This window comes from Vidua macroura, chromosome 24 (assembly GCF_024509145.1).
Source record: "Vidua macroura isolate BioBank_ID:100142 chromosome 24, ASM2450914v1, whole genome shotgun sequence".
In the NCBI taxonomy this organism is placed as follows: Eukaryota; Metazoa; Chordata; class Aves; order Passeriformes; family Viduidae; genus Vidua; species Vidua macroura.
The window spans coordinates 4,094,193-4,120,194 of NC_071594.1; the positions used below are offsets into that span (position 1 = coordinate 4,094,193).

At 47.3% G+C, this 26,002-nt stretch overlaps 2 protein-coding genes across 7 annotated transcripts in view; one reads left to right on the forward strand and one right to left on the reverse strand.

Annotated features, from left to right (window-relative positions):
• The window catches only part of SRGAP2 (SLIT-ROBO Rho GTPase activating protein 2), a 100,261-nt gene extending 79,663 nt beyond the window's left edge, over positions 1 to 20,598 (reverse strand). For 3 of the 5 annotated variants that reach the window (XM_053997951.1, XM_053997949.1, XM_053997953.1), the window contains exons 1-2: positions 19,578 to 19,655; positions 17,550 to 18,129 (exon numbers count right to left, since the gene is read on the reverse strand). In XM_053997951.1, coding sequence (XP_053853926.1) covers positions 17,550 to 17,616 — 67 coding nt within the window. In that variant the 5' untranslated portion in view covers positions 17,617 to 18,129; positions 19,578 to 19,655. Of the gene's footprint in view, positions 1 to 12,076; positions 12,112 to 17,549; positions 18,130 to 19,577; positions 19,656 to 20,557 lie in introns of those variants that run through there. The other 2 variants (XM_053997950.1, XM_053997952.1) reach the window with 2 other exon arrangements.
• Positions 19,945 to 25,720, forward strand: FAM72A (family with sequence similarity 72 member A). Of its 2 annotated transcripts, XM_053997957.1 has the most exons (5): positions 19,945 to 19,993; positions 20,643 to 20,725; positions 21,565 to 21,642; positions 22,861 to 22,985; positions 24,433 to 25,720. In XM_053997957.1, the coding sequence occupies exons 2-5, from the start codon at positions 20,661 to 20,663 to the stop codon at positions 24,522 to 24,524; spliced, it is 360 nt and encodes a 119-aa protein (XP_053853932.1). In that variant the 5' UTR covers positions 19,945 to 19,993; positions 20,643 to 20,660; the 3' UTR covers positions 24,525 to 25,720. The 2 variants fall into 2 exon arrangements, with proteins under 2 accessions (XP_053853932.1, XP_053853931.1); XM_053997956.1 differs by lacking the exon at positions 19,945 to 19,993 and having other exon boundaries at positions 20,501 to 20,725.
• Positions 25,721 to 26,002: the final 282 nt, after the last annotated feature.

Sequence of the window (26,002 nt, forward strand, 5' to 3'; positions counted from 1 at the left end):
GGGATCCCTGGAGCAGCCAGGGCAGCTCCAGTGCAAAGTCAGGGTCAGCTCAGTGAGGCAAGTTTCTCCATCCTCCTTGAGGAAAAAAACACAGAGCTAAAGAAAGGGAACTTCCTCCAGAGATCCAACCAACCCTGGAATATCAGTGTTGCTCAGTCTTATTAATGCACCAAAAATAATGGAGCATTTTGTTTGGGTTTAGAGGTGCTGTTGGAAATATCTATGCTTAGCAAAAGCCTGTGGCAAGGAAGGTCTACAAATATTATCTTAACAATACTGGACACACAAATAAATGGTGTAGTAAAACCTCCACTGATAAAATTACACGTGTAACTTTCAATAAAACTTACTTAAATTTGATTTATATGCTGACAACATCTCAGATAACTTAGGAAATCCAGTTATTGGCATGGCTGAATCATGAATTATCAATACACAGCATTTCATTAGCTCTTATTGCTCGTTAGGTGTATAAATCATTGATGCCATTAAGCTGTGACTGACACTTGTACATTCTCATGGTGGTGGACCTTTGCTGTGGGAGACATTCCTGTGAAGAGCCAGGCCAGATGGATTTGTTAGCACCATTTAAAATCCAACACTTTCACAGGAACATCAGAATAACTTACAGAGGGAAATGAGCAGTGAAAGCTTCAGCTGCTCTGGTCCTATTTTTGTTTTTTAAAAGCCTGAATGGTAATTTCCCATTAACATGAGAGATCTGGTTTTTCACTCCTATAAAGCCATCAACTCTCCAAACAGAGTGAGTAACCTTATCAAAGCAAGCCACTGCACCTTCCAGTGTGACTCACACTGAGACCATCTGGACAAAACATCCAGACAAGAGCTTTTTTTTAAAAAAAAAAACAATCCAACATCTTGAAACAAATTGCCAGACAGGATTACACAAAATGATCTGTCGAACGTGTTAGAGACAGCCAGAAAAATCTTTAAAAGCAGACAGAGGGGAGGAAACGTGGATCCTTCTGGGATCCACTTATGGCTTATCTTTTCACCTTCCAGCTTTTTCAGCTACAAAACCCGAGAGCAGAGCGTGCACTGGGGGTTCCAGGCAGCCTGGAGTGTCTCCAGAGGTACCAAAGGAGCACTGTGAGCTCTGAGAGCTGCTCCTGTCCCCCTTCAGCCACTTCTGGACCTGCTTGTCCAGTTCTCCAGCTGCTTTTCCCAGTTACACCAGCAATCCCCCAGCTCCAACACCGTGCCACTGTTCCCTCCTACCAACCAGAAAGAGGAAAATACTCAGATCTGGGTATTCTTGCTCATTTTTACCCCAATTTGCCCCGACAGCAATCAGCAATGGCTCCAGCTATGAAATAACCCCCCAAATCTTGGACTTGCTTATGCAGGGTAGTTTTTATCCTTTATCTGCCAGAGCAGACATGCTGATCCAGCCAAGGCACTGGATCCAGCTCATTGCACATTTGCCTTTCCCATTAACGAGCCCAGAGGTCATTTGCCAAAGGACACACAGATAATGCAGACGAACTTTCCACTACTCCCCGACAGCTTAATTACTACCCAGAATCTGGAGCAAGCCATGACAACTCTGCATTCGTTTCCACGTTTCATTTTTATGACACTCCAACATCTGCAGAGGATGCTGTAATTAAAAAGGAATAAAATGATGGTAAAAAAACAAAAAAAAAAACACCAACAAAGCCTGGACACAGTCATTGCTCACAGAACATGGATTACACAGCAAGTACAGATGCTCTGCAGCAAGACAGAGTCAGTGTGCAAGCTTTGAAGTCCTGAATTACACACCCTGCAGCAGCCAGGGGAGACTGAAATGAATTTTAAGGAAAGCCCTTGCATTTCAGAGCACACATTCCACTTGGCTGTCCCACAGCGTGGCTGGAAGTGTGCTCTGTGCTGGACTGGGAATTAATGAGATAAGCATAAGGCATCCATCCTTGCAGCATTCCTGCATCCAAGTAACCCAGACTGCAAGCCAGAGGGGTAAAACCTCCCTAGAACAGGATGTCCAGCTTTTAATCTCCTGAAGTGTAGCTAAGAAACCACTGCATGGGAAGGAAGTCAAGCCAATCAATCTGAAGACAGCCTGATCCTCTCCAGTTCCCCACCTCAGCCCAACTTGAAAATCTTCATTTTTAGGCACGGTGACACTGAGCAGCCTTGCAGATGATGGACAGAAGGACTGGGCTCGCACAAACAGCTCCACACTTGCAGTCTGCACCAGCCACACCACTCAGCAATGCAAATTATCTTCCTCAAACTCGAGAGGCTGCAGAGGAAGGAGTGGAGGTGCCTGGTGACAGCAGCTGCTTCCCCTGTGGCAGCCACTGGAAGCAGAAGCATGTGGCAGCTTCCTTGCACAAAGCTCTGCCCTTAAAAATAAAGTTGGAAGAGAAACTGCTTCTCCCACCTGTCCTTTGTAGAGAGGATTTCAGATACCATCCTCCAAGAGGAGGGCTCCAAGCCAAACTGCCCGATGGACACACTGCCCACACCACCACGCACTGTCAGCACTGACTTCAGCTGCAGCATCCACAACCACCTCAATTTACATTTCACATCAGCTCGTCCTTTCCTTGATTTCACAACACGCTCAAAATAGAACGAACAGAAAATTCTTTCCTCGGGAGGTTTCAGTTCCCTCTTTCCAAAACCGCGTCAACGACAGACAAGGCTGCTCCTCGTGCGCCACGCTGGGGTCTCCTCTCAGGAGCCATTTCCCTTCAGAACCTCTGCTCTCCCCAGAAAAGATAAACAGTGAGAGGTCTCCAATAAGAGGAGAAGATCCTGAAGGACCCAGAATTAAAAACAAAACAGCACACAGTGGCCCCACCGTGCTGCAGCAGCTTTTCATTCCGGCCATTGTCCGCTAAGAATAGCCCAGAGCTCCACGGCCACATTGTGTGCTCCTGTCCACCTCCCTGCCAGAGCTATTTAAAGCTTAAAACAGCTTCTCCTCAGATGTCAGCTCTGGCTGGGAAGTAAGAGCCAAGGCAGTCTTGAGATTGTGGATTTTGAAGCGCTGCCCGCTCGGTGCGGGGTGGAGTTTGCGCTTAAAAACAACAGGAGAGGGAAACTTGCTGAGAGAAAACAGCAGGGCAGGTGTGGAGAGCTGCACAGGACAAGAGCACATCCATGAGCCAGCTCCCTCACAGGATCACACAGCATTCAGCTTGGGAAAGACCTCCAGGATCAGAGTCTAGGCTGTGACCGATCCCCAGCGTGACACCCAGACCACGGAGTGCCACCTTCCCAGCAGGAGCTGCTGTTACCTCCAGGACACCTCCATTTCCAGCCTGGGTAAGGTTTTAAAGACAGGCCCTGCTAGACAAAGGCACGGAGACTCACAGGACAGAGATGCACAGTGAAGTCATCCTCTCACAATAAATATATCCCAATTATGCTGCTCCACATGTGCCTGCACTGAGCCACAATCCAGTGGTTTTCCACTGAATAACCTGAATTTCCCATTGAATTACCTGGCCAGGGGCTGTACAGAGCTCATTCAGGTGCTCCTCTGGCACACTGCTGGGGTTTGAAATAATGAGGGGTCAATTTTCCACTGAATTTCCTGAATTACCTGGAATTATTAAAATCCACTGATCCAGCATCATTCCTACACTGATGCAGACAACAGGTACTGACTGTGTGAATCACAAAACCACACAGCAAATTTCACAGAAGCCGAAATCAGCAGCCACTCTGCTTTCCAAGAACAAAACAACACCAGCTAACCCCTGTGACTTGCAAGGAAATCCAAATATATCAAAACCCAGGCACAGGCTGGGAATAAATGCCAATGCCCAGGGATGCTGCTCATCTCAGCACGATTTCTTAATTCTTTGTGAATGATACCCCATTGACAAAAATAAAGCCAAGGGCTCAGGCTGTGCCTATAAACATGAATTGTTGTGATTTGTAACTGTCACACAAACATCATCCTTTTAAAAAAACCCCACTTTACTCAAGCCCCAGGAGCCCCATCAGCACCTCGGTGCTCCTAAGACATCTGCAAATCCAAGGCAGGATTTCTCCTCCTATCTGCAGCTGTGCAGAGCCCAAAGCTCCTCTCCAGCTCCAGTTTGGGTCCAAAAGGAGCAGAAAAGTGATTCATCCTCCCACTCTGCATCCAGGCTCCCGTTTTCCTGCCAGAGCCCACCACCTTTGGCAGCTTGGAGCACTCCAGCACCGAGGCAGGAGTCACTCCCAGCCCTCCCAACAGTGGGAACATTTGGTGACATTTCCACTGCTACAAACAGGGAATGAATTTGAATCAGGACCTATAAAAGATGAAGGTTGAGTCATCCATGCTGACTTCTCGTGCTCCAAACTGGTTTTTTTTTTGCTTCTTCCCCGTTTGCTGCATGTGAACAGCGTATTAAAGAAAATATCATCAAGGAAGCTCTTAGCGAGCAAAGGGAAAAAACAGCCTCAAAAATGAACTCACTGATGAATTCTCTTCTACTTGCTGTGCTCACTGGACTTCTGACTTCATCTACAACAACCCTGCCAACAGGAGAAAACTGAAAATAACCTCTACCCAAATCAAAATGACAGCAATTAAGCCATTAACAAGCGGCTTGGTGAGTTCAAGCCATGAGCCTGGAGTATGAAATGGCATTTTAAGCCTTTCTAGGGAAGTACCACTGCTTGCTGTTACAACTCTCCAAAGGCTTGAATGGATGGTTACAGAACTGATGCTCAAAAAAGCTGCATCTGGCTGAGCAAGAGAACTAAAATTAACCCAAAAATAAAACCCCCACACCAGCAAGTTAATAGTAGGTGTAGAAAAAATATTAAGCCAGCCAATGTGCAGTATTAGTTTATTTAGTGTAACCACATTATTAACCAATTTGCCATCAGTAATAGAAGCCATCCCCAGTGTCACCACTAGCACAGAATTCCCAGTGTGCAGAAAACGCTGGGATGAACAGCCTGACCTCAACACAGAAAATGAAACCACCACGGAACCAGGCACTCGCTGAATTTCGAGTCCAGCCTAATTACTGCCAGGGCAAAGCTGATTTCTCTCTGCTCCTGACACACTTTTCCCCTTCCTCCAACACACCTGATTGCTGTGCAGCGTTTTCCTTGTGTGGGATGGCAACAAAAGCCAGGTCAACACCTTCAGCTGGGTTCACAGCCTGTGGGAGCGCTGAGACAGGAGCAGAGCAGCCTCCTGCCCCTCCTCTTGCTGGGCTGAACAGGGCAGAAAGCAGGAGGGCATTCCCAGCACTAAAAATAAGAATAAGGTCTCTGCAGCACAGGGAATCTTCTGTTTGCTCTGGCACCAACCCCTCTTCCCCACACACACCCCAAAAATCCATCCCCCAGCAATGAGGGAGCCCATTCCAAGGAAACAGTTTGTCCTGCGCAAGGAAAGGACAAGGAATCAGCCCACAAATAGCTTGCTGTGCTTTCTCCACCCCAAAAAAATACATTTAACATTCCCAAACCTCCTCCTGTTTAAATTTAAAAGCTTCCCAAGGCTCAAGCTCAGTGGGAACAGGGAAGGTTGGCTTCAGCACTAAGGGTTCCTCACAGATGTGGGGAAGTGGCAACACAATCCCAGTACAGGAGGTGGCAAAATGAGCATCCTTCACGTTCTCACCTGGCCTCTCTTCTTGGCAGCTTGAAAGATTTCAAGATTTTAAAATATAAATTTGACATCCAGGACTGGCAAACCAGTATCTCTGCCAGCACTGAACTTCACACAAGCCTCCCACTCCTAAAAATAAAACTTAAAGAAAACAGCCATTCAAACTCAATCCCAGCGGAGCAAAAAGAACTTTGGGAGAATCACAAAAAAACTGACGCTTAAAAATAGCAAACCTGATTGTTTGTGTTGGGAGATTTCAGGGGAGTGTTTATTTCCTTCTTAATCCCCAAAACAGCGGGAATCAGAGAGGGGAAAAAAGTGAAGGGAGAAAGGAATGAAAGCAAGGGATAACTGCAGACACATTTCAGCTTCCTGACAATCTGACTCCAGACTGTACAAAGTTCTGACTCATTCCTGGAGTTGTTTTTGATTGTTCTTTGCAGTTCAGTTTTATTTCAGGGATGAGCTGCATCCCCCTCTCCCTGTTCCCAACTGATCCAGGGAGCACCCTTGGCTGGACAGACACCTCATTCAACATCACCCTGGGATTTGTCCTTCTGTCCCCTCCAAAAAACCAAAGAGAACCAAAAAAAAAAAAAAAATCACAAAGTAAAAGCACTGTGCAGTTATCTCCTCTGTCCAAGTAATTTTCTTGAAAAGAAGAGGCACATCCTGTCCAGCCACGCAGGCTGCACTGCCAGACAAAAAAAACAAGATATAAAAAAGTTCAGTGTTCTCTCAACATGTTTCAAGATGTGTAACTGAATCCCATAAATCTCACCAGAGACCTTGATTTAGGTCATTTCGAGTAATTCACTACCATTTAATCTCCTCACCCACTTCTGGGCTGCTTGGAACACAATGGCTGAGCAAGATGTGCTGAAAGCCCCAGTTCAGGGAGCCAGGGAACAGAGACTCCCAAAAACAGATCTGGATCAAGGGCAGGAGGATCCCTGGCCTCAGCCAGGGCAAAGAACAGCTCTGACACCATCACACCAGAAACAAAGGCTGGTTTCAACTGGATGCTCTTTCAGTGATCATAAATAAACTTTCCAAAATGAAAGTGGATTTGATTGTAAAGGAAAAAAGCAAATTTTTATTGCGTGCATGTTATAATACACATGCAGTTGTGTATTTGATTTGCTAATAAATCAAACAATATCAAATTGAATAATTTGATTATTTAGCTTTAAGGCGGCTGAGAAATAACGTTCATAGTGTTTAAAATGTGCCACAGGAAGTTTCAGAATCAGAATTCTCTGAAAGACAACTCTGGCCTTTGGGTTTCTTGGGTTTTTCAGGCATCAAAGATGCAAGAGTTCTCAATTATAATTATTATATATGACATAAAAACTCCCTCATTTACACTAAGAGGCAAGGGAGACCAAAATCTAAGCAGAGATAAGATGCTGAATGAAATTTAGAAAGCGATGCAGTAATAAAATATAAACTTCAAGAAATCTGTGATACAGCTGAAGAGCTCTTTATTGTATTGAAAAGAACATTGTGCTTGGGCTACTTCAAACAAACCCAGATAAATAAATACTTCATGCACTTTTTGATAAAAACACAAAACCAAAAGTGCTTTCCTATCATCTGGAAAAAAAAAAAAACACTCTCTGTAAGAGAAATGAGCACTCAAAATCTAAAAAAAGTGAATGGCCAACAGGCTTTGGTGTTATTGCCATAAGCAATGAGACTTCAGGGGGATCTTTGCTTTATTGACAAAATCAGCTTTTAGAGAGGCACGCAACAAGAAGCAATGAAAAAAAAAAAAAGGTGGGAAGGAAAGGGAACCTGTTTGCCTTGTACTCCTCAGAGCTGGATTTGTTCTCCCTATCGCTGTCAAAGACTCAAAGTCATTCTGCAAACACAGCACAACCTCCCCACAAGACAGCCCAGGCAGGGCTGGCTGGATGCTGTTGGCTTTCATTAAAAATAATAAATAAATAAATAAAAAAAATAAAAATCTACTTACTCTTCCCATCCCCTGCACACACACCTGCCCATGCAGGATCCCAAAGCAACCTCCTCCTTGCAAGGAGAGGCATCGATCTTTTGGGACTGATAAATGTGTTTAAACAGTCAACATATAAATAATTCCTTAGAGCAAGCCTTCCCCAAGATGCAGAATCCCAAAATTAAAGGTAACAGCAAATTAGCAGCACTTTCATCCCAACCATGGCAGCTGGTGGAGCTGGGTTTGGGAGAGGGTGGGGTGCAATGGGAACTATTTGCATGAAGCCTGATCCTAAAACCACTGCAAAACATGGGAGGGAGCTGGAAAAGGCAACAGAGCTGGGAGAAAATTATAGCTGCTCCTCCAGCTCCCAGCCAGTGCTTATTGTGGAACTCACAATTCAAGGAACCTCCAGCAGCACAAAAACAACATCAATTCTTGTCCCTCCACGTGGGATACTGGGTATTGTGGAATTGCCCAAACCTCCATATGGGTTTGTCTCGTTCCTCCCCAAAATACTGATGGGAGCCTTGAATCTGGGTCCAGTTCTGAGCCCCTCACTTCAGGAAGGACAAGAAAATCAAGGAGTCAGGAGCAGCCAAGCAGCAAATGCATAAATCACAGCAGGAATGCCCAACTGTTCCAGGGTGTTCACCAGAAAACAGCTTGGAGTTCCAGAACAAAATAAAACAAAAAAGCCCCAACAAAACCAAACCAAAACACTTCCTTCGCTGCCAAAAGCTGTCATTGCTTTCAAGGCATAAAAAAGAAAGCTCTACCTGCAGGGATTTTCCAGAGGGGCCAGTGCCAGAATTTTTTTCCTAATTTAAATCTGAAACCAAAGTACCACCTGAATTTCCATGGACAGGTTTGGTGGGAAGAGTTTTTAGCCAAGATTTTCAGGGAGAAAGTGTGAAAAGTGGAAATCAATGGATGCAAGGAGCCCTTCCCAGCTATAGTCTATGAAGTTCATTGTGATGAAGGAAATAATCTGACATAAAGCCTAAATTAAGATTAATTCTTTAAGTATGAAGAGAATGGTTATAAATGTGTTTGGCATTAGGCAACTGGCCTAAGTAAAAGGACTTCTCTTATACTTTTGTGTAAATTAATTTATCATCACAGTCAGAAATTAATCATATCATGGAAGGTAACACCAGCATATGGATTGATAAAAGTTCAAACCAACCTCAGAGCAAACACAAGCAATCTGGATGGCATAAGGAGGGAGAAAAGGCAATTTAGCAACCAGCAACGAGCCTTCACACACACAGGAAATAAAAATCAGCGCTCTAAAAGTCAGCTCCAAGGGGTGCTCAGCCCTAGTTCTGAGTTTATCCAACAACCCCGGTCAGCAGAGCTGAAATCTTTGCCACCACAAGTTCCCTGCTCAGGAACCTCACAGATTTAGCACAGACAAAATTTTGCCTTGCAAATAACCAGAACCCAATAATGTCACAGCTCTGATGAACCTGGCAGAGCTCAGACTATTTAAGCCTCTCCCAGCCTGTCTGTGGGTGCTGTCCATCCTCCCTTTTTCCTTTTTTTTTTTTTTTTTTTCATTTCTACAGCACAACTTACAAGCGCTGAAAAAAAAGAAAAGGCGAAAAAAAAAGAAAGAGAACAAGGAGTATCCAGAGTTTTTAGACATTCAGCTCCAGGGGGAAAACACGAGAGCACAATTTCATTCATAGCAAGCTGAGTTTCCATCCAAACATCATCAGTGTATCCTGTGACCTTTGTAGTGCTGCATTTCTCCCTCCTTTCCCCCTCCCTTTTCCAGCTGCACACTTTAAAGTCCTTTACTGGCAAAGCCTTTTGTTCCTATTTCAGCATCTCTCTGCAGCTCTGGGTTCCTCCCCGAGGAGCTGGGACACACACAGCCCTCTCTGCAGCACAAATACTGGTGGGCTACTGGTGGGTTTTAGAAGGGTAACTGGGATGAAGCCTCTTCCTCCTTCACCAGATGGAGAGAAGGCAGAAAAGTTAGGAAGGGTTCCATTCATGAAAGAGACCAAAGCAAAGCCAGGCTCCTTTCCAAAACCACTTCACAGGGATGTTCATTTATTACATTTCTGAGTGACTGCTTATCGAACACTGGGGAAAAACCTCCACGGGCCTGCTCAGGGATCTGCACCTCCACACTCTGCCTTGTCACTGTCACTCATTCATTCATTCATCCCCTGCACACCTTAAGGAAAATTGAGACTTTTTTCCCCTCACAGCAACAATGGCTGCTTCTTATCAATGTGCTTTTCTGTCCTCAGATTTTGATGCATTTCAGGCTCATCAGACTTGTCAAAACACACCCATGATAATTTGCTTTATGAGTCACGGGTCTGAATTTACATTTGCCAATAACCAAAATAATACGTAGATACATAAATTAATCGATAAATAGGGAGATAAATAGGACTTTGACAGTGGATTTGCCCAGTGCTCCAGCCAGGAAAGCAGCCCTGCCAGCAGGAAGGGATGTCAGCATCTTGGCACATCCAAACAATTCCCTGATTCTGCTTTACAGGCACTTGATACAGCTCTGGCTTCCCAGGAAGGTGGAAGAGCATCAGCTTTGCAGCAAGCTTCATTTCCACTCAGGGATGGTTATTCAGAGTGCCACCCATTGCCTCGGGAGCAGCTCACTCCTCACAGATGTCATTTCCCAGGAAAACACTTGAGACAGCCTCCTGCAGCCCTTCCCAGAGGAACTGGGCTGGAAGGAGGAGAATTGTCACACCCCAGCAGCCACCAGCCGGCCGTGGTGGCCACAGCCCTGCCCAGATTGAGGAATTAATTACACCTTGCATGAGTGCAAGTTTCTTGTTTACATAATCCTATCCTAAAAATTCCCCGTATTTTACCACAAACAGTGCGAACGAAATATGTGAATAACTCCCCTTTTTATTTTTTCCTAGAAGCAGCAGAACTGTGTAAAATGTGTTTTAGAACCACACACTTAGAGCAGCAGAACAGCTCCAGCGTGAAATAAAGAATTTATTGCATAAAGAAAAGGATGTTGTGGAATTTCCTAATTTTCCCACCTGAACTCACAAACTTAGAGCACACCCAGCAGTGGGACTGGACTGCTGGCCCAAGACACACTCAAGGACTCATTCCCAGGCAACAACTGTCATAATTTTAAGTAGATTCAATTTGCAAGCACTCCCCATCTATAAATTGCATCGTTCCACGGTTTCCTCCTTGCAGGAAAATCATCGTCCAATGACAGCAAAAACAAACCAAAAATCCTTCCCTACTTGTCAAGAAGCCAAGAAGCTCTTCCTGGAAAGTCCTATGATTTAAGGAAAAAAAAAACCAAAAAAAAGAAAAAAAAAGACAAAACCAACATCAGATGTAGCAGGACCAACCAACTCGCCCTGCTGCAGCAGTTCAGGGCTGGAGACTGAAATCCACTCTGGGTTTGGAGTTAATTTGGTTATTTGGCTCCTTCTCAAGAGTCAAAAAGCCAGAAGCTGCTCATGTGCCACAAGGCAGCTCCCCTAATTCAGCCCATTTCACACAAATCAATGTGAAGCATTGCTGGAAACCCTTAAAGAATAAGAATTTCCCTAAGAATTAATTAATTAATATAGAAAACCCTAAGAATTTCTGCAGCACATTTAGCAACACCTTCAGAGAAGCTGTGATTAAACTCAAAAGCAAAACAACTGGGTCAGAAGATTTCCAGTTTAACAACAGCAAGTAGTTACTTTGATGGCAAAAAAATGCAATTTTTTAAAGGGTTTAATCCATTTACATGCAGCATCTTCTTGGAAAAACACCAGTTGAGCTTCCTCACGTTACATCCATATGGTTCCTGACTTCAAACACATCGAGAGTTTCAATGACCATTATCCAGGGATTTCACAGAAAGAAGGCCCTGCTTGGTCGACTGGAGCATTGCAATTTGGGAAGAAATTAGGAAAAAAAGGGGAGAGAGAAAGTAAAAATTGAGACTGGTCTCTACTGATGGAATTACTGCAAGGTCAGGACCCTTTCTCCCATTTTCTTCCACACTTTTATCCCACAGTAAATCCCCTAATTGCATTTGCTTCCATCGCCTACAAAGCACTGACAGCGTTCCAAGAGCAGGACACCCGTGATGTTGCAGGAATTCTCAGAGAGAAACCATGAAATCTGTGAAAGTCATACCAAAAAATGAACTAAATAAAGTTGTGAGTAATGAATATCAACTGTGCATGGCACAGCAAAATCCATTCAAGGGAACATGTGTTTGAACATACTTTCCATCTCAACAAAGGTTCAGATTTTTCACTCTTCATAACGACAGCTGAAAAAAAAAAGTTGACCAGGCAAAGAGATTCTTCCAAGTCAATCCCCAAAATGGCCAAGAAAAATTAGTAAGGATTTAAAAAAAGAATAAAAGAGGAGTCAAGCCTTTTAACTGATAGGAAAAGGGAAAGATACTAATTTGTAACCTCACCACGAAAGGAAATCATTTAGAGCTAAGGAAAAATGTCCTGTCCCTTAGCTGGGAGTCAGGGAAAACTGGCTATTACCAGTAAACTTTTTATAGAATCCTACTGGAGTTACACTGGCAATTCCTTCTGCTTTTGGAGGGAACTGCAGCACTTAAGAGGATGGAGTGGTTTGGTCAGCTTTGCTCTCCAGCCTTCCAACACCTGATGAAACTGAAAAAAAAAAAAAAAAAAAAAAAAAAAAAAAAAAAAAAAAAAGGGGGATTTTGGAGCTGGAGAGGAAAGAAGGCAGACTCTGCATTCCTTCACCTCTTTCCATCCTCATTAATAATCCATTAGCAGGAGTTGGACACAAAAACACAAACTATTGCTGGAAGATCAAGGCAGTCTCCCAACGCCCCCTTCCCCCTTTCTGGCACCAAGGCTGCTTGGCCCAATCCAGCTCCAAAACTCAAGGGATTAGCACTATCAGGAACTGCAGAAAACCAGATGATTCCACAGCAATTCCAGAGCCCCGAGTTTGGAGCAAGTCATTGTTGCAAACAAATGGAATCACTTACAGGCACAGAGCCGTGATTAACTGCAAAAAAACCCTTAAAAGGTAGTTTTACATTTTGAATGGGAACGTTAATCCAACGCCCGCAGAGTTAAAATATCAGAATTCAGGATTGTTTCACTCAACCACACCGGGGTGAGTGGCTGAAAAGTCTCTTTACAGGGTGTATTAAAAACTCTGGGAATCCCACCCAAGGATCAGTCACACCAACCTGGTGACCTGAACAGGTGGTGAACACAAAAGAGAAATCAACATTTATGTGTAACATCAACACCACTGAAAAATTCCAAAGAGCACAGGTTCAGCAGTAAAATAAATGACAGCGATTTCAGCTCATTCATGTCAAAATCTGAAGGCTATTCTGTAAAAAAAAACCTGCAACCATTGAGAGAAATGCCAATTTTTAGTTCAAATCATCACCAAAAGCATCACACTTCCCTTCCAGCCCCCAGATTACAGCTGCTGAGCCCATCACAGCTATTTTTGCCATCTTTCACACCCAGAAGGGCTGGACCAGTTGGGAGAGTTCACCAGGATTAAAAACTGCCGAGCATCCCTCAGGAAGATGGACCATACAAATGAGATTTCCACACAGCATTTAAGGCAAAAAAATCACAATCAGATCAGACACACTCTCAGATGTTCAACATACAGAGGGAAAAGGGAATTATCCGAAATTTATCAGCCATTTTGGGGAGGTTTAAAGGAAAGTTTGAGACATTTCAGTAGCCTGAGTGTGATGGCAGCTGGGAGGTTGCCTGAAGTTGTTCTTATCAGGAATCTTCCCTTAGCAAAGACAAACTCAGCTCAGCAACCACGCAGCCACCTCTGGGCTCTGCTTGCTCCTGCTGTAAATTACCTCATCCATTTGTCATATTTTTAGCACTTTTTGGGCTGGGCTGCAGGATCTGCAGGAGATGCATTTTAACCTTTGGTAGCGACTACTCAAGGACAGAAGCGGTTTTATGAGCCCTCGCTGTGTAAAAAAATGTCAGTATTAAATTTCTGCAGCTCAAACCATGGAGCTATTTACTGAAGCTTTATACAAACTAATTAAATATAAGGCTCTCGTGGGACACGAGGAGAAAGAAAAGGAGAATTAAGAGATAAATCACTGGCTTTTCTTTCCTCAGCAAGTGTACACTCCAATTTAATATATTAAACCAAAAAACACCCTGACAGTCCTTGCCTGGGCACAGAGGGGCAGCATCCCAATCTCACATGGAACACACTGCACAGCATAAATTAATTATCTCTGCCTCACCACAACTTGCACAAAGGAATTGGGAGAGACAATCCAGACAAGGGGATGAGCTTGAGATATCAAAGGCTCCATATGGAGTGAGGGAATCTCAGTTTGCAGCTTCACAGGGCTCCCAGGCTTTGCGAGCACACGGCACCGGGAGGTATCAAAGGAGCGCTTCCCTCCCCTGCCGGCCCCGGGTCATCCTGGCAGGAGAATCCCTGCTTGACACGGATTCACGCTGGAGCTTCCTCAAAAAAAAGCACTCCAAGGAGTCCCTCTCCAAGAGCAGAGAGGACAAAGCATGGAACCAACGGAGGAAGGCTGGAGGTCAGCACAGGCGTTGGGGAAATTCAGCGTGTCTGTGGGTTAACGCCCTTCTGCAGGAGAGTGGGGTTGGAGCTGAACCTCCAGATGTTGGAGCCCATGGGGTCACTGGGCAATCCAGCACATCCTCTGGTGGTCACTCAGAGGGTCAGACTGAGAACTCAAGGTCCAGCCTGGTCCCAGCCACCCGCACAGATGCACAACCAGAGTGGACAGGTCACCCGAAAGGAGCTCCTCGTTCCCTCCACGCCCCCTGACCGCTGCGTGGTAACTTTGGTTAGAGAAATCTTCAGCTTCAGAGATTAACTTCATTCAAATGTCTATCTCCCCACACACACAAACCACGGGAAGAGCCAGCTACAACCCAGAAGAGGCAGAGAAATGGCTGTGGGGAGACAACAAATACCTACAGCTCATGGTTACAGGAGAACAGAAAGTGTCACTCATCCACACCCCATCCCTGGAGGTGTCCAAGGCCACGCTGGACACGGCTGGGAGCAGCCTGGGAGAGTGGAAGGTGTCCCTGCCCATGAGATGAGCTTTAAGGTCCCTCCCAACCCAAACCATTCCATGATCTTTTGCCTTGCTGCCCCTTTTTCAATAAAAACCACCGAGCTCATTCAGCAACAGAAAATCAAAAATTTTGCCTCGCGATGATCTATTAATCAAGCCATTCTTTAAATGGTTTCTGATTAACCACTTAAGGCTATTAAATTTTTAAACAAAGCTCCATCATTCCATTAGCAATCATTTAAAGTGCTTAAGGAGGTGTTTGTGGATTAAGGGCTTTAAAGGAAGCCTCTAAACAGAGCCAGCGTGGAGCAAAGCACAAGAAATGCCGAAAGTTTCTAAATGCCAGCACGAAATACCCGAGTTTTCTCATGGAGGAGCAGATGCCACCTCACAATTCGTGTAGCACGCCAACACGTGATTCATCTCACCCCCACAGCCACTGCTCCCCTTCCCAACTCGGAGAAAGGATTTCAGAGTTAGCATTTCCATGCTGCTCCCACAGCTGAGGGCAGAATTGGATCAGGACACCAAAATCACTCTGTAAGAACCTCGGTGTGTTTGGTGATGAGGCAGCACCACCACACTTGAGGATTTCAATGGATTCAGCAGCATCTCATCTTGCCACTGGGGTGGAGAGACCTGCACATGCCTGGGATTAGAGCTGAGAGATTCCCTAAGGAATCACAGCAGTATCCAGCTCAGAACTGAGCTATCTCTGGGGTTGTCATGGTTTTGCATGAGAGACATTTAGGGAAGTGATGTCAAGCACAAAACAAGCAAGGGTTTGTGGTGTTTTGAAAGGAGCAAAGTCTCCCTCCAAAGCTGGTACCTACAGGCAGGGAGACAAGGATCCCCATTGTCAAAGCAGCTCCTGAAAGGTCAGTGTTGGGTGGAAAAGGGAAAGGAAAAGCTCTAAAATAAAGCAGGAGATGTAGGACAGGGCTGCTACAGGACTGTGCTGTGCATTTCTGAGCTGTCTGGTCCCTTTACACCTCCCTGCAAGGAGGGGCAGGAGATGGAGCAGCACCTCCTTCCCCAGAGCCAAAGTGGGAGAGGGACGGGATGAGCATCCCGAGGTGAACACATCCCTGCCCTCACCCTAATTCAGGAAGGAAATCTCCTTCTCCCAGCTCCTCCTGATCCCTTCACACGCTTCCGGCCTCCTCAACCTCCTGCATCTAAAAGAGCAATGCTTTATAAGGCCAAAAAGAAAAAAAAAAAACAAAAAAAACCCAAAAAATCAGCGTGCCACTACCGCAATCCACTTTTGGGAGCACATTTCCAGGTGCATCGACAGCCCCAGAGATGAGCTGAGTTCTGGCAGCAACAAGGAAGGCTCCTTCCCATTTTCCTGGTCTCTTGTCTGAAAAGGCAGGGAAGGATTTCTAATTCATGCGAGAGCTGAGAGGTGAGAGGATGCGCTTTGCTAATTCTAAAGCCTCCTTTCCGTGTTATTCCCAAATATTGTGACTGCGAGCTCGGATCTATCATGCACATTTTGATGGGGTAAATAATGAAAGAGCCTACAAGCCTCTAATTTTACTCTGACTGCAATTCCCAGTTCCAAAGACAGCTCGAAAACAGGAATAGAAACTAAACCAGTAAAAGAGAAACACGCCCTTCTCCATTTCTAACTTTAAGAACCTCAATATTAAAAAAAAAAAAATCAAAATAAACTCTCAACACAGCTTCCTATTTGCTCAAATAAGCATTTTTCAACATAAGTACCCAAACTGCTTCTAGGTGCAGGGCACTGGGGTCAGGGTAGGACATGCCTTGTAGGACAACACGTTTGAATGATTTGCAACCAACAAGCAGACCCCCCCCCCTTCCCCAGCAGGAAAAATAACTGAGCACCTAATTGCAAAACAATATCTTAATTGTCAATTTTAATCTAGGTTTCCTACTCGGATTTAAATCTGGCTTTTTTTTTTTCAAATTGCATTGATTTAACTCAATCAACCCTGCCCGAAGGCCATCTTTCCTGCATGCTCTGAGCATACCAAGCAAGTTTTAACCAATTAGATAAATCACTGAATCTCAGAACTTCCTAGCAGCGACATAGCAAGCCATGCACAAGCCCTAATTATTCTTTTAAATACGTCTTATCCCGAAAACTTCACAAAAATAAGCAGCTCGGGGGGGGAATTTCACCATCTTTAATTTTTTTTTATAACCTAGGGCACATGAAACCCAGCCAGCTGAATTCTGCAGGAGACTTGCATGGTCACTGCAAAGCCCACTGTTTAAATCTCTTTATTATTCCCTGTGATGATGGGAATAACGCTGCTGCACGAGTTTTATTCATTTCCCTGTGTGTGTGTGTACACCCACACCCACACTGCAGCCTCGAGGTGTTACACTCCAGCACGGCGAGGAAAAGCAGGGAATTGTGATGGACTCACCCCGAGGAAAATCCTGAATAATGGAAGTTTCTAGCACAAACAGCTTCCCAGGGACCCTGGAGCACAGTCCCCCATCAGCAGCAGTGGAAATATGCTCCTGTGACACTGCACAGATTGTTCAAAGATTCCCATGACAGGCAGAGGATTAAAAAGCAATTCCCTGCCTCTCATATTTCACATGCAAAGCCGTCTCTGGGAAAGGCAGGCAGGAAAAGATGGATCTCCCCGAACTCAAAAATGTGGCTATTCCATTAAAAAAAAAAAAAAAAACCTAAAAAAAACCCCCTCGTTGTGGTACCTTAAAAACGGCAACACCAAAGCAGGAACTACCCCATGGGGACAGACATAGCACTGCAAACCCGACCCAGCTTTGTATTCCCAAAAAAAGCCCTGCAAATTCCAGGCAATCTGCAAATGATTTCCCTCTTCCCCACCCAAACATCCACTGCAAACTCCTACAATCGCCAGGCAGGCTTGCAGTGAAGGGATGGAAAGAAAACCATTCCTTACCTTTAACTTGAGTGTCATATTCAGCTATGATCTCCTTATCCTTTTTGAATTTTGCTGGCGACGTCATGTTTTCTTTTCCAAAAAGCTGAATAACCTCGAAAGAGATCCACCAGAACACGAGCTATAAAGGCAATTTTCGCTCCTCTCAGCACGATGCCTTGGCTTTCTGCTCGTCCTTCCCTCCCCCCCCCCCCCGCAAAAAGGGAAAAAAATAAAAAAATCAGTCCATGGAGAGAGGGTGTGAGAGGGAGCACAGCAGCAGGGAAATGCAGATGTTGAGATCAGCGGATGGAAGAGGCAGCAGTTTTGTCTCCCTGCACCAAATCCTTGAGCAGCAGCATCAGCCTAGCGAGATCCTGCAGCCCCAAAGGCTCTTCCTGATCCTCAATAGCACAGCCAGGGAGTGGAAGTCCTTCCGCACATGTTTTGTGTGGGTTTGGTTTGCCCTTTTCTATTTTTTTTTCCCCTCTTCTTCTCCTTTTTTTTTTTTTATTTATTTCTTTTAATGGGCTCGGAGATGATGCAAATCAAATCCCAAATGAGAGCAGCAGCAGAGGAGAAGCAGCTTTGGTTTGCTTGCCTGCAAATACAAAAAATAACAGCAATAATATATATATATATATATTTAGAAAATGACTGCTCGCAGCCCAAATTTGTGACGGGAAGCAAAGCTGCCCTGACACCCTGACACTGCAAATCGTCCTTTGAGCAGCAGCAGCGTGAGGTTCCAGCCGCAGCCCGGCCAGGTGACCGAGGGAACGCCTACAGCGGGGACCCGGGGGATGGCCCGGGCACGGCGGCTCCTTTGGCACATCCCGGCGAGAATTCGGGGTGCAGCTCCCGGGACACCGGGGGTGATTCGGGGTGCAGCTCCCGGGGAACCGGGAGTGATTCGGGGTGAAGCTCCCGGGGAACCGGGGCTGATTTGGGGAGCGGCTCCCGGGGAACCGGGGCTGATTTGGGGAGCAGGGGCTCCTTTGGGATGCGGCTCCCATGGGACTTGGGGTTCATCTGGGGTGCAGGTCCCGGGGGAGAATTTGGGGTTCATGTCCCAGGGGAGAATTTGGGGTTTATTTGAGGTGCAGGTCCCGGGGAAGAATTTGGGGAGCGGCTCCCGGGGGAACGGGGCTCCCTTTGGGATGGGGCTCCCGTGGGAGCTGGGGTTGATTTGGGGCGCAGGTCCCGGGAGAGAATTTGGGGTTGATTTGGGGTGCAGGTCCCGGGGGTTACGGAGCTGTTCGGGGAGCGGCTCTCGGGGGAATGGGGATCTTTCTGGGATGCGGCTCCCGTGGGAGCTGGGGTTCATTTGGGGAGCAGGTCCCGGGGGAGAATTTGGGGTTCGTGTCCCGGGGGAGAATTTGGGGTTGATTTGGGGTGCAGGTCCCGGCGGAGAACTTGGGGTGCAGGTCCCGGGGGAGAATTTGGGGAGCGGCTCCCGGGGGAACGGGGCTCCTTTGGGGAGCGGCTCCCGGGGCTCCCTGGGGTGCCGGGCCCCGCAGCATCCCCCGCTGCCCGCGGGCTCGGCCCCACCGGCGGCAGCCCCGGGCACACCGGGCGCGCCCCCGCCGGGCGGCTCCGCCCGCAGCTTCTCCCTTTTCGTTTTTTTTTTTTTTTTTTGGCTGGGGGGGGGCGATTTAGGGTTTGTTGCAGCGCCCGCTGCGCTGGGCAGGGCGGGACACAACTTTTCCCCCGTCTTTTCGTTTCAATTTGGATTTTTTCCCCCTTTTTTTGGGGGGGGGACGGGGGGAGGAGGGCGGGCGCGCGGCCGCAGCCCCCCGCGGGAGATGCGCGTACGGGAGGAAGAAATAAATAAACACGGCACCCGCCGGATCCGCATCCCGCCCGGGAAGAACAATGCGGGCGGCGGGGAGAGGAAGCGTGGGGGGGTCCCGAAGGGGGGGCCGGGGCTGGGGGGACGCGGTTCGGGGCGCCGGGGAGGCGGCGGGGCCGGCGGCGGAGGGCTGCCCGCGGCCCGCCGGGGGGTGGCACGGGAGGGCCGGGGGTCGGGCGGCCGGGCGGGGCGATTACCTGGGCACTGCGGAGCCGCCTCCCGCAGCCGGGCGTCCTCCGGCCGCTGGCGCCCGCCGCCCGGTCCCCAGCACCGGCCCGCCGCCGCCCCGCCCCGCCCAGCGCCTCGGCCAATGGGCGCGGAGCGCTGCGTATGAGCGACGGGCGTCTCAACCAATCAGAAATGGCCGTCCCCAAGATGAGCCCACCCCCTCTTCCCGCCGCTCGGCGCCCGTGGCACCGCCCCGCCGGCCGAGCGCTGCGCAGGGGCGGGACGAGAGTGTGAGTGACAGCAGATATGACCAATAGAAGCGACGCAGGGCGCGCCTTTCCACCAATAGCCAGGCGGGAGGGGTGGTACCACCGGATCCTTCAATGGAGTGGGCGTGGCCCTGGGCGCCCAATGGGAGGGCGCGGTCGGGAATTCAAACTGACAGGTGGGAGCGTGGCCGTTGGCGCCGGAGCGGACCGGGACCGGGACCGGGACCGGGACCAGGACCAGGACCAGGACCAGGACCAGGACCGGGATCAGGACCAGGACCGGGATTGGGATTGGAACCGGAACCGGGACCGGGATTGGGATTGGGATTGGGATTGGGATTGGAACCGGAACCGGGACCGAGACCGGGACCCGGATCCGGATCCGGATCCGGATTGGAACCGGGACCGGGACCGGGACCCGGACCCGGATTGGGATTGGAACCGGGACCGGGACCGAGACCGGGATTGGGACCGGGACCGGGATTGAGATTGGAACCGGGACCGAGACCGGAACCGGGACCGGGATTGGAACCGGGACCGAGACCGGCACCGGGATTGGAACCGGGACCGGGATTGGGATTGGGATTGGAACCGGGACCGAGAGCGAGAGCGAGACCGGGACCGGGATTGGAACCGGGACCAGGACCGAAATTGGGATCGGAACCGGAACCGGGATTGGGACCGGGATCGGGACCGGAATTGGGATCGGAACCGGGACTGGGATCGGGACCGGACCGGACCGGGGTCCCAGCCGCCATGGCCTCCAGCGGCTGCACGTTCGCGGACCGGTGCGTGAGCGTGCTGTGCTGCCGGTTCTGCCGGCAGGTGCTGAGCTCGCGGGGCATGCGGGCGGTGCTGCTGGCGGACACCGACACCGACCTCTACTCCACCGACATCCCGCCCTCGGGGTAAGCGCCGGGAACGGGGAAAAGGGTGGGTCCCACCGGGGACGGGGTCCTGTCAGCCGCGGGGGACACAGCATCACTCCAAAATCCGCTGTCACCGGGACAACGGCCCTGCGGAACTCGCATCACCCCATCCCTACATCTCCAGCCCCCGGGAATCCAAAATCTCCCCGGGAGAGCCAAAAGCGAGGATGTCCCGTGGGGGGCAAATCCAAACTCCGATTCAATCCATCCGTAGGGATGGCACAGGCTCGGCAGCCACGGGAAGCTCCTCCCGCTCCTTCCCGAAGCGAAGATTAGAATTTGAAATAAAGACCCGCAAACAGAACAAACCTGATCTGTCACTGCTGCCAGGACTCTCCCCCGGCTGGGCTCAGTGCTGCTTTCCCATAGCCAGATTTGAATAGTAAGGAAATCAGGTTGTGAAATGACATGGTAATCAGAAAGCATGGGTTGGAGAGGAGATAAGGAATCAAAGGTTTGGGTTGAAACATCCCAGCCTCTGTGGTGTTGTTCTGTTTCTGAGCTGGGATTTGGCAGCAATGCCCCTGTTCAGGGTTCTGACTGGCAGTGCCACACTGAGCCCCTGAGCACCAAGGCAAACTCTGCTTTTCTGGGCTATTTTAAGAGGATTTTTGATACTCATGCAATGTCATGTGGGTCTCTTATTAAAGTTTCCATATGAGTGGGGGCTGAGAGTCAAAAGGAAAACAGAACCTTGTGGTTCAAACCACCCAGGGCCAATGGCAGCATCACTTTGTTGTGGCTTCAGCCCGGTGTTACTGTGACACTGAGGCTGTGATCACCACACCTCCAAACTTCTGTACATTTCCTTCCCCCAGCACTGTCGATTTCATCGGAAGCTGCTACTTCACTGAGATCTGCAAGTGCAAACTGAAGAACATCGCCTGTTTGAAGTGGTGAGCTCACAAGAGGTGGCACTGACGTGTCCCAGCCCCGTGTCCCCTCCTCGCTGTCACCTCCTGCAGCGCAGGAGTTTCGGGCTGAAGGAACAGCTTGCCTTCCCTGCTGCAAATTTAATGCTGCTGGGGAGAAACTCAGCCTGGGCAAGGCTGCCAGGGTATTTCTGTGAGCCCCCAGTGGAAATGTGACAACATTTTCAGGAGGCTGAGTCTCCTGAAAGCTTGTGTGCCACCTGCCCGATGAAATGTCTGCCTCAACGCTGAGATTTCTCTGTGAATAAGGCCCCAGCAAGAAGCAGTTACTCATACTCTAATTAATAGAACATCCTCTTGGCAGACCGGGTTGTTGGGAGCAGATGGAACATGCTGTCGCTAAAGTTCTTGGAGTTCTTTTATCCTCCTTGTTAATGCCTGATATTTAAGGGTGAAAACAACAACTCTCAAAGAGCTCGCAGTCATCTGAGAGAATTCTTTCAGCTCCCTGGTCAAGTTTTTTACCTTTCTCAGGTTTGAACAGCTTGGGGGGTTTGTGATAGGGACACCATATTTTGGTTTTTAGACAGAAGTAGAGAAACAGAAATGTCTCATCAGAGCACATGGAAACGGATAAATGTTGTTATGGTTTCAATCTAGGAGAGTTGATGAGGGTCAACAATCTGGCCCAGAGCAGCTGTGGCTGCCCCATGCCCATCCCTGAAGTGTCCAAGGCCAGGCTGGAGCACCCTGGGACAGTGGAAGGTGTCCCTGCCCATGGCAGGGGGTGGAACTGGATGAGATTTAAGTCCTTTCCAAGCCAAACCATTCCATAATTCTCATTTTCATCACTGCTGCTGCTGGTAGCCTCCTGCGCACGGTGCTTGTGTCAGGTGGATTTTGGGTGTGAGGAATTTCTCTGCTGGTTGGAATCATTGGCCTTCAAAAGGAAAACAAATAAAGAAATCCACCAGCATTTGTTGGTATGCAAGCTAATCTGGGTTACACAATTTAGGTTACTAAACACTTCTCTGTGTGCCAAAGATCTAAAACTCAGATATTCTGTAACTCCCAACAGATGTTCCCTAAATATTTAAGATACTTGTTTCACCCCGTTCCCTTAACTCTATCAAAACACAAGCATTACATAATGCTCTGGCACTGGGGCTATTGAACTGGAGCTGGAAAAAGCCACCGGGATCCACCTTTTCCCCAGGCTCACCCTTTCCCTTGCCTTTCCAGTGGGAATGTCGTTGGCTACCACGTGATTTGCCCCTGCAAGCCCTGCCTGCTGTCCTGCAACAACGGCCACCTCTGGATGTTCCACAGCCAGGCAGTGTTTGGCATCAACAGACTGGACCCTTCTGGTGAGGGACACCTTGGTTTCCTTCCCTTTCCCTAAAATCCTCATTCCCCATCACAGAATTCACAGAACCACCAGAATGGGAGAGACCTGAAAGATCATAGAGTCCAGCCCAGCCCCAACACCTCAACTGAACCCTGGCACCCAGTGCCACATCCAGGCTTTGTTAAACACACCCAGGGCTGGTGACTGCACCACCTGGGCAGGACATTCCAGAAATTTATCATCCTTTCTGTAAAAAATGGATAATATCCTAATATCCAACCTGAATTTCCCTTGGCACAGCTCAAGGCTGTGTGCTCTGGTTCTGTCAGTTCCTGCAGACAGAGCCCAAGCCCAGCTGAGCACAGGCACCTTCCAGGAGCTCTGGAGAGAGCTGAGCTCACCCCTGAGTCTCCTTTTCTCCAACCCCAGCTCCTCCCTGTGTTCCTCACAGGGTTTGTGTTCCAAACCCATCACAGCCTCGCTGCCTCCTCTGGATGAGGAGGAGGAGGAGGAGGAGGATTTCCCTTCCTCTCAAACCAGGGAGGTGATGGACACCCCTTCCTCACCCTGACCAGGCATCCCAGTTTAGCCCCAGCCCCTGGAGGGAGGCTGGCACGTGGAGGAAATGTCACTAATCTGGAAAACCACTCAGGGGGGGCAGCAGTGAATGAAAATTTCAGTGTAAATCACTCTGCACCCCCCCCTCTGTGGACAGAAGTCAGGGTTTTCTGCAGCTGTACAGGACAAACACAGCTTTATTTGTAGTGGTGGGGATGGCTTTACTGGGCTCTGGGGATTTTTGAAGGAATTTTGAAGGAGTTAGAGATGGGACTTGTGAGTTTTTTAGATGATGTGATTTATTTTGCTTTTTTTTTTTACGCAGACAGGAAGGGTGAGTTTGGTTTACATCTTTACTGCGTGGTTCAGAAGGCTACAAGATCCTTAATTACGAGACTTGTTAAAGATTTATTAAATAATAAAACACTGCTAACAGAAATATTTATTTTAACTTAATTTTTAAATATTTAACTTAATTTTAAAATATTTTGTCTTACAGACTTATGCTATAGTGTAAATTTTCTTAGCCAATCATGTCATGACACACAAACTTACAGCACTGCATTCTAAACTTCTTGTTTACCTTTTTATTTTTTCTGTATCTTAAACTCTAAAACTTTAAACTTTCTTCTTCTTAACGTGTTAACAGAAATAATATTTCTGTTATATTTATATAATTGGTTATATAAATATTTATTCTCTGAATTGGGCTAAAAAATAAACAACAACACTCCCAAGATCACTTTGAAGGAAGATAGAAAATAGGTTTATTCACCATGAACGTGACTTCCTGGGTTTTGCAGGGATTATTTGCTCTCAAAACAGACAGTTGTGCAACTTAAAAATAAGGTCACAATCCAAAAATATCTCTTTTTTTTTTTCCCCCTCCTTTGTCTCCTTTGCACCAGGTGTGAATGCATTGCTGTGGGGCAACCTGCCCGATCTGGAGGAAAGCACAGAAGACACGTCCTGCACCTCTGAGGAGGAGTACATCAGATAAATGTTACCTGCAGGATCTTCCCTCCTCCTGTGGCCTGGCTGGCTGCTTTGCATTTATTTAATTTCACCTGGTGGCCCATCAGAGTTTAAACAACAGGGAAAAAAAAAACAGGAAATCTGGAAAAAAAAATCCAAAAAAAAGGGGAATTCTTCTTGCTCTTTCCCTGTAAGCTTCCCTGGACTCTGCCTGAGCAGAGATACACCTTGGAAATGCCAACACAAAGTGCATTTACTGAGCTCTGTTTTGCTTTTTATTCCTAACCCTCTACAGCTGATAATCCTTCTTTTCTTCTTCCCCAAAGCACTTTTCACAGTGCAAAACCTCTCAGCTGCTTCCAGCTCAAAGGAATTTTCAGGAATAATCAGCCAGGTCTGGGAGAGCTCAGCTCTGTGCTCAGAACTGCCTCAAAGTTCTGCTGCTCTGCCTTTGGAACCTCCTGCTCTTTGCAGCTTCCCTGCACCTGAGGCACCCCAGGATGCTCCTAAATGTGCCCTGGGAAGCCTCTTAGAGCCTTTCCATCTTTATTTTTCAATACTTTCAGGGTTCTGTCTCCACAGAGATCAAGTTTGTGTTTTTTCTCCCTGACAAAACCTAAATTCTGCAGTTTCTCAGTAGAACTCACTGGAGTTTTTGTTCAGGGCAGCACTAAAACCCATCCACTTTCTTATATATATATATATATATATTTCCCCTCTCCAAAACAAAACTCAGTCATGACATTGGGTCTTTTTAGAGAAAGGAAAAAAAAAAGTTAAATATTTGGTGTTCATGCCTAATTTTCTGTCCTGAGCTGCACAGACAATCTGGTTCCTGTCGGTAATGAATTCAAAGCTCATTTTCTGAGCTGTTAACAAACCATGATGTTTTATTTCTGTCCCCTTCAGCTAATCACCTGAAGGCCAGCAATAAAAAAAGCCCAGATAAAATCGTATCAGAGAACAGAGGACACTTTTAAATTTGGATTGATGCTGAATAAATCACTCTGTAGCCTCTTGTGATACTTGAAAGGGGTGCAATGAAGACAGATCTGAATTCTCAGTATTGTTACTGCTCGTTATGTATTTCTTAATTAATGGTACTACCTCTTCTGCACTGTTTAAATGTATGTTGGTGTATATTTGTATGTTTGTGTCTTGTTTTGAATTCCTGTGTTGTGTCTGCTCAGGAAATAAAAGCTTTGGACTCTGGAGTCTTCAGGGCTGTCATAAATATGGATGTGTGATGATATCAGATAATCAAAACAATGAAACAGCATCTTGGATTAAAAGAGTAGAATAATTAGGGTTTTAGTATTACGAATTTGTTTTAGACAACCCAAAAATAGAATTGCTTCAGGCTGACAAACCTGACAGTTTCTCAGTCTCAGTTAACCCTTCTATAACTCAGTATCCCAATTTTTGCCAGGTTTCTGTGATCACTACAGCATCAAGGTGACACCTCAACAATTTTTTTTTCCGGCAGAATTCATGAGCTAAAAA

Excerpts from the sequence above, each read along its gene's own strand:
- FAM72A (XM_053997956.1), top strand. The coding sequence starts at position 20,574 with ATGGCCTCCAGCGGCTGCACGTTCGCGGACCGGTGCGTGAGCGTGCTG. Across the intron at positions 20,726-21,564 it reads ACCGACATCCCGCCCTCGGG|CACTGTCGATTTCATCGGAA; the intron begins GTAAGCGCCGGG and ends TCCTTCCCCCAG. Across the intron at positions 22,986-24,432 it reads CAACAGACTGGACCCTTCTG|GTGTGAATGCATTGCTGTGG; the intron begins GTGAGGGACACC and ends CCTTTGCACCAG.